Source organism: Camelina sativa, chromosome 10 (genome assembly GCF_000633955.1).
Source record: "Camelina sativa cultivar DH55 chromosome 10, Cs, whole genome shotgun sequence".
Lineage (NCBI taxonomy): Eukaryota > Viridiplantae > Streptophyta > Magnoliopsida > Brassicales > Brassicaceae > Camelina > Camelina sativa.
The window spans coordinates 16,360,060-16,367,691 of NC_025694.1; the positions used below are offsets into that span (position 1 = coordinate 16,360,060).

General features: G+C 36.8%; 1 protein-coding gene across 1 annotated transcript in view; it reads left to right on the plus strand.

Annotated features, from left to right (window-relative positions):
- LOC104719124 (extensin-2-like) overlaps positions 286-7,632 on the plus strand; it is an 11,555-nt gene continuing 4,208 nt past the window's right edge. Inside the window, exon 1 of the mRNA XM_010436973.2 lies at positions 286-351. Within this exon, the coding sequence (XP_010435275.1) occupies positions 313-351 (39 nt within the window). The 5' untranslated portion in view covers positions 286-312. The remainder of the gene's footprint in view (positions 352-7,632) is intronic.

Consider the following 7,632-nt stretch of genomic DNA (forward strand, 5'->3'; position numbering starts at 1 on the left):
CATAAACCAACATATATTTTTTGTTCTTCTAATTATTTGAGTCGATTAAATTCATCAAACAAAAGAATATGTAAACAAATGAAATTGAAGGTTGCAGGAGAATCTAATAAAATTTCATATTTTCCCATAAACCGCTAATCTTTAAACAAACAACTTAGCACGTCCTCTAATATATTTTTGGAAGTGCCAACCACGAACCCAAGTTGAGAAGATTATATAATAATTATACACAAAGAAAGACTATATATAAAGGGCGTTCAGGTTCAAGTATATCATAACCAAAAAACAAAGAAACAAATTAAAAGAGCAGTGATGGGATCCTCAAGAACGATGGGATTAGGGCACTGCATGGTTTATGTTGTGGTTCTAAGTGCCATTGCGGCTACAGTGACATCACACCCTTACTCATCCCCGCAAGCACCACAATACAATACTCCAAGCCATGAACACAAATCACCTTACCCACCAAAAAAGTATTCCCCATACTACTCTGCATCCCCACCACCTTCACCACAATATAGAAGACAAGGTCCTAAGTACACACCACAACCAAAACCATACGTTTACAGTTCTCCACCCCCACCAACTTATTACTCTACTTCTCCCAAGGTCACCTACAAATCTCCTCCACCACCATACGTCTACAGCTCCCCCCCTCCACCATACTACTCTCCTTCTCCAAAGGTAGACTACAAATCTCCCCCACCACCTTACGTCTACAGCTCACCCCCGCCACCATACTACTCTCCTTCTCCCAAGGTTGACTACAAATCTCCCCCACCTCCATACGTCTACGACTCACCACCTCCACCATACTACTCTCCTTCTCCCAAGGTTGACTACAAATCTCCCCCACCTCCATACGTTTACAACTCACCACCTCCACCATACTATTCTCCTTCTCCAAAGGTTACCTACAAATCTCCCCCACCACCATACGTCTACAGCTCACCACCTCCACCATACTACTCTCCTTCTCCCAAGGTTGCCTACAAATCTCCCCCACCACCATACGTCTACAGCTCACCACCCCCACCATACTATTCTCCTTCTCCCAAGGTCACCTACAAATCTCCCCCACCACCATATGTCTACAGTTCACCACCTCCACCATATTACTCTCCTTCTCCAAAGGTCACGTACAAGTCTCCACCACCACCATATGTCTCAAAGACGCCATACTATTGATTTTGAATGGTTTCATCAACAATAAATATGATTCTAATATTTTACTTTTTGTTTTTTTTTTCTTGCTTCTTATGATTTTGTTCCTTTGTTTTACTATCTTTTTATGTTTTTTATTTAACCAAAATAAATTGGCATTATTTTTTATGAATTTTTTTGTTTGATACTTGTCCCAATTGACTCGAAATTTTTAATATATATGTTTTACTATTCGATGATAACAATTAAAATTTGGTTATCTTATTATATAAATTTTTTTTCCAAAGTTCACTCACATAATGGCGACAAATGTAAACATTCTCGACTAGATATTTTACCATGTGTAAAACAAATAAATTATTTTAATATTATTAAAAATGATAAATGATAATCATAAGAAAATGAAAAAAAAAAAAAGAGAGATAGTTATGAGAAAATTCTATGTATATTTGTAATAAAATTCGAAATTACAAAATTGTTTACATATTTAAAATTTATATTAATAATACTACAAAAAATGGATAACTTTCTTAAAATTAGGCTGAGGATTAACGTAATTATACAATTAATTATTAATTCCAACAATATTAAACATTCACATCTATATAAACAAATAGTTTCATATTTTTGCACCAAACAAAGTAATTTATTCAGAAACACCATTCTATTTATACATTTTTGGAGGCATTTAGCAAATAAATCCTGAAGTTGAAACTTATTTATAATTATGCCATTGTGTTTTTAAAAATGAAAAATAAAAACAAAATTTTACAAAACCAACGATTGCTACAAGATTTACTATATTCCTTTCTCAAAAATATCTAATTTCCCTCTTTTTGGAAACAACCTAACAACTAATCAATAAATATTCATTAAACAAATAAATTATTTTCCAAAATAACAAATATCATCACTAATATTTGCTACCACTCCACCGATTTTGGAAAAAACCTAATGACGATTAACATGTAGTTACTCTACACATTCAATTTTAAAATTCCATCTCAAAGATCTTCTCCCTCCAATACCTGTACAAATCAAAACAAAGAAACAAAGTTAAATGTGTTGTTAAAGTTTAGAGAAACAAAAGGTTGTATTCTCTTCTTCTTATTAATGATCAATCGAATAAGTACATTATATAGTAAAGGATAAAGTCCTAAGTACCATGGATTTCCTAAACTGACTTAGAATAAGAGGAGGTGGCCGATGGGCCTTATGGACTTGGACATATGAATGGGCCGGTTATGGAGATTCATCCTAATTGATTTACAACACTCCCCCTTGGATGACATAACCGTGCAAATGCTAAGGAATCACTATAATACGCTTGGGGATGCTGCCTCATTAAAACCTTACCAGGAAAACCCATTGGGACAAAACCATGGTGAAGGAAAAAGAGTACAACACGTATTACTCCCCCTGTTCCAAGCTTCACTAAAAGTCCTTAAGTCTCTGCATTCTAATCTGGTCTGTGAGCTTCTTGAATGTCGATGTCGGTAATGACTTGGTGAATAAATCGGCTGAATTGTCGCAAGACGGAACTTGTAGCACTTGAACTTCTCCGGCCTTTTGTATTTCATGTGTGAAGAAGAACTTCGGTAAAATGTGCTTCGTCCGATCTTCCTTGATATATCCTTCCTTGAGCTGTGCGATGCAAGCTTTATTGTCTTCATATATGACGGTTGGTTCCTTGTTATCGGCCATGCCACAATCTGTCCTAATATGTTGAGTCATCGATCTCAACCAAACACTCACGGTTGGCTTTATGCATAGCCAAAATCTCTGCATGATTAGATGAAGTGGCCGCAATGGTTTGCTTCATTGAACGTCATGAAATTGCTGTACCACCGTTCATAAACACATAGCCGGTTTGAGACCTAGCATTATATGGTTCCAATAGGTAACCTGCATCAGCAAAACCAACTAAACCTTCTTTGTTAAGGTTAGTATAAAATAAACCGAAATCTAATGTTTCTTGTAGGTAACGCAACACATGTTTGATACCGTTCCAGTGTCTTTGGGTCGGACAAGAACTAAATCTTGCTAGGAGGTTCACGGCAAAACAAATGTCTGGTCTACTGTGGCTAGCCAAAAACATTAACGCTCCTATAGCACTGAGGTATGGCACTTCCGGACTGAGAATTTCTTCATCGTCCTTCCTTGGACCAAATGGATCATTATCCAAATTTAAAATTCTCACAACCATTGGGCTAGGCAATGGGTGAGCCTGGTCCATATTAAATCTCTTGAGTACCTTTTCAGTATATGCCATTTGATGCACAAGGATTCCATCATTTATGTACTCAAGCTGCAATCCCAAACAGAACTTAGTTTTACCTAGGTCGTTCATTTCAAACTCTTTCTTTAAATGTTCAACTGTTTGGGCGATTTTCCCAGAGGTTCCTAGGATATTCAAATCATCCACATATATTGTTATGATTACAAACCCTTTGTTTGCAAACTTCTTTATAAAAATACATGGACTGATGGGATCATTCTTATAGCCTTCTTTGGCTAGGTACTCACTTAGTCTATTGTACTACATACGCCCACTTTGTTTCAGTCCATAAAGGGATTTGTTTAGCCTTATGTAGTATTGTTCTCGAGAACCACTCTTATCTTTGAGCTCAATACCCTCTGGTAATCTCATATAAATCTCATTATCCAGTGGACCATATAAATATGCGGTCACTACATCAATTAGCCGCAAATCAAGTTTTGCTCTTATAGCCAGACTTATTAAAAAAACTAAAAGTCGTTGCATCCATCATAGGGGAGTATGTCTTCTCATAATCTATCCCTGGTCTTTGTGAGAATCTGAAACAACCTGACCCGTTTTTTTAATAATAAATAATAATAATATAAAAAATTATGACTAGTGGTCCCATAGCCACTAGACATCTAACCACAATCACAAACAACAGCGGAATAACAATAACCAACTGAACCAATAATCCAATATTAATCCATAATAGAATAACCAACAACCAATCCTAACCATTTCAATGTCGAACAAAAGGAAACCAAGGAACCGACAACCTAATAAGTTCTAAAGACCCAACTCTAGCAACTAGCAATGCCAGACAACATCCAATCGAGTCCCTAGAACATCTTCCTCTTCATTGCTTTGATTCCACGATCACACTTTGCCTTTACCTGCACCACAAACACAAATTGAGATGCATGAGTATTTGGTAAATACTCAGTGAGACAATCCTTTCATCTACTGGGCTATACACACAAGCAATAAGATCTCTCATGCCACAAACAACAACAATAAAACAAACCAGGAACATGAACAAGTGACCCGACACGATCCGGTTACTGTCAGAATGGTGTCGACCGATACCAGAAGGTGTCGACCGACACTGGACATCTGGTGTCGACCGACACCTGCTCGACATCTCCGAAACCCTAACGGTGTCGACCGACACCTCCACATGGTGTCGACCGACACTCGCTAAGTTCCCGAGCCGTCCTCGCGTTAGTGTCGATCGACACCACTGTCGAGCAGTGATTTCCTTCGAACAGAACCTCCGAATCTCGCCTCCAAACTTCTCCTCTCCGTCCCACACAATCCCAGGAACAAATGCAAGCCTGAGGAGCTACGAAAAACTCATAAACAACCAAAAACAAACAACCAAACAACACACAATATCANAAATAAACCGAAATCTAATGTTTCTTGTAGGTAACGCAACACATGTTTGATACCGTTCCAGTGTCTTTGGGTCGGACAAGAACTAAATCTTGCTAGGAGGTTCACGGCAAAACAAATGTCTGGTCTACTGTGGCTAGCCAAAAACATTAACGCTCCTATAGCACTGAGGTATGGCACTTCCGGACTGAGAATTTCTTCATCGTCCTTCCTTGGACCAAATGGATCATTATCCAAATTTAAAATTCTCACAACCATTGGGCTAGGCAATGGGTGAGCCTGGTCCATATTAAATCTCTTGAGTACCTTTTCAGTATATGCCATTTGATGCACAAGGATTCCATCATTTATGTACTCAAGCTGCAATCCCAAACAGAACTTAGTTTTACCTAGGTCGTTCATTTCAAACTCTTTCTTTAAATGTTCAACTGTTTGGGCGATTTTCCCAGAGGTTCCTAGGATATTCAAATCATCCACATATATTGTTATGATTACAAACCCTTTGTTTGCAAACTTCTTTATAAAAATACATGGACTGATGGGATCATTCTTATAGCCTTCTTTGGCTAGGTACTCACTTAGTCTATTGTACTACATACGCCCACTTTGTTTCAGTCCATAAAGGGATTTGTTTAGCCTTATGTAGTATTGTTCTCGAGAACCACTCTTATCTTTGAGCTCAATACCCTCTGGTAATCTCATATAAATCTCATTATCCAGTGGACCATATAAATATGCGGTCACTACATCAATTAGCCGCAAATCAAGTTTTGCTCTTATAGCCAGACTTATTAAAAAAACTAAAAGTCGTTGCATCCATCATAGGGGAGTATGTCTTCTCATAATCTATCCCTGGTCTTTGTGAGAATCTGAAACAACCTGACCCGTTTTTTTAATAATAAATAATAATAATATAAAAAATTATGACTAGTGGTCCCATAGCCACTAGACATCTAACCACAATCACAAACAACAGCGGAATAACAATAACCAACTGAACCAATAATCCAATATTAATCCATAATAGAATAACCAACAACCAATCCTAACCATTTCAATGTCGAACAAAAGGAAACCAAGGAACCGACAACCTAATAAGTTCTAAAGACCCAACTCTAGCAACTAGCAATGCCAGACAACATCCAATCGAGTCCCTAGAACATCTTCCTCTTCATTGCTTTGATTCCACGATCACACTTTGCCTTTACCTGCACCACAAACACAAATTGAGATGCATGAGTATTTGGTAAATACTCAGTGAGACAATCCTTTCATCTACTGGGCTATACACACAAGCAATAAGATCTCTCATGCCACAAACAACAACAATAAAACAAACCAGGAACATGAACAAGTGACCCGACACGATCCGGTTACTGTCAGAATGGTGTCGACCGATACCAGAAGGTGTCGACCGACACTGGACATCTGGTGTCGACCGACACCTGCTCGACATCTCCGAAACCCTAACGGTGTCGACCGACACCTCCACATGGTGTCGACCGACACTCGCTAAGTTCCCGAGCCGTCCTCGCGTTAGTGTCGATCGACACCACTGTCGAGCAGTGATTTCCTTCGAACAGAACCTCCGAATCTCGCCTCCAAACTTCTCCTCTCCGTCCCACACAATCCCAGGAACAAATGCAAGCCTGAGGAGCTACGAAAAACTCATAAACAACCAAAAACAAACAACCAAACAACACACAATATCACAGAAACAGAGATATTAGCTTAGATAAGCCATGGTCATGCACTCACCTTAGCCAACAAAGAGATCTAAGCCCAAAGGACGAAGCTACCACCACAGAAACCTTCCCACCACGTTCCTAACCTTGGATCTTCACTCTCACAGTAAGATCTCTCCAAAAACGCCTTCAAAACTCACAAACTCTCACAAGAATCTTATAAACTTGTTGATCCGTTGTGTTAAAAGAAAAAAAACATATGATACAGCAATAAAATTATCGTTTGTCACATTCTTTTTTTGTTTCTTTTATAAGAATCTATATTATTATTTTTGAAGTACATTTTAGTTTATGCCCTTCAAGTTTTGCTTATTTAATATGTTTTATTTACAACATTAACCCCTAACAATTTTCCTAAAACAATATTTCGTAGAAACTCAATTATTGGAACTATTTAAAACTACCTAATTTGATATGTTTATTGCCATAAATCGCTGGACAACATCTATATAGTTCGATTTTTCTACGGCAACTCTACACATTAAATTTTGAATCCCATATAAATCTTCAAACATATTTTAATAGATCTTTAGAGAATAAATCTGTTAGTTTCCCTAAATTATCTAGGCTTAATTAATAGTTTCCATTTAATATTTTCTACATTTATTGAAGGTGATAATATAGTTTGCCTAAATTATCTCGGCTAAATTAATTGTTATCTATATTATTATTTTTGAAATACATTTTGGTTTATGCCCTTCAAGTTTTGCTTATTTAATATGTTTTATTTACAACATTAACCCCTAACAATTTTCCTAAAATAACATTTCATAGAAACCCAATTAATGGAACTATTTAAATCTACCTAATTTGATACGTTTATTGCCATAAATAGCTGGACAACATCTATACATATCAATTTTTTCACAAATAACTCTACACATTAAATTTTTAATTCCATAAAAATCTTCAAACCTATTTTAATAGATCTTTAAAGAAAAATCTGTTAGTTTCCCTAAATTATCTCGGCTTAATTAATAGTTTTCATTTAATATTTTCTACATTTATTGAAGGTGATAATATAGTTTCCCTAAATTATCTCGGCTAAATTAATTGCTATTCTCT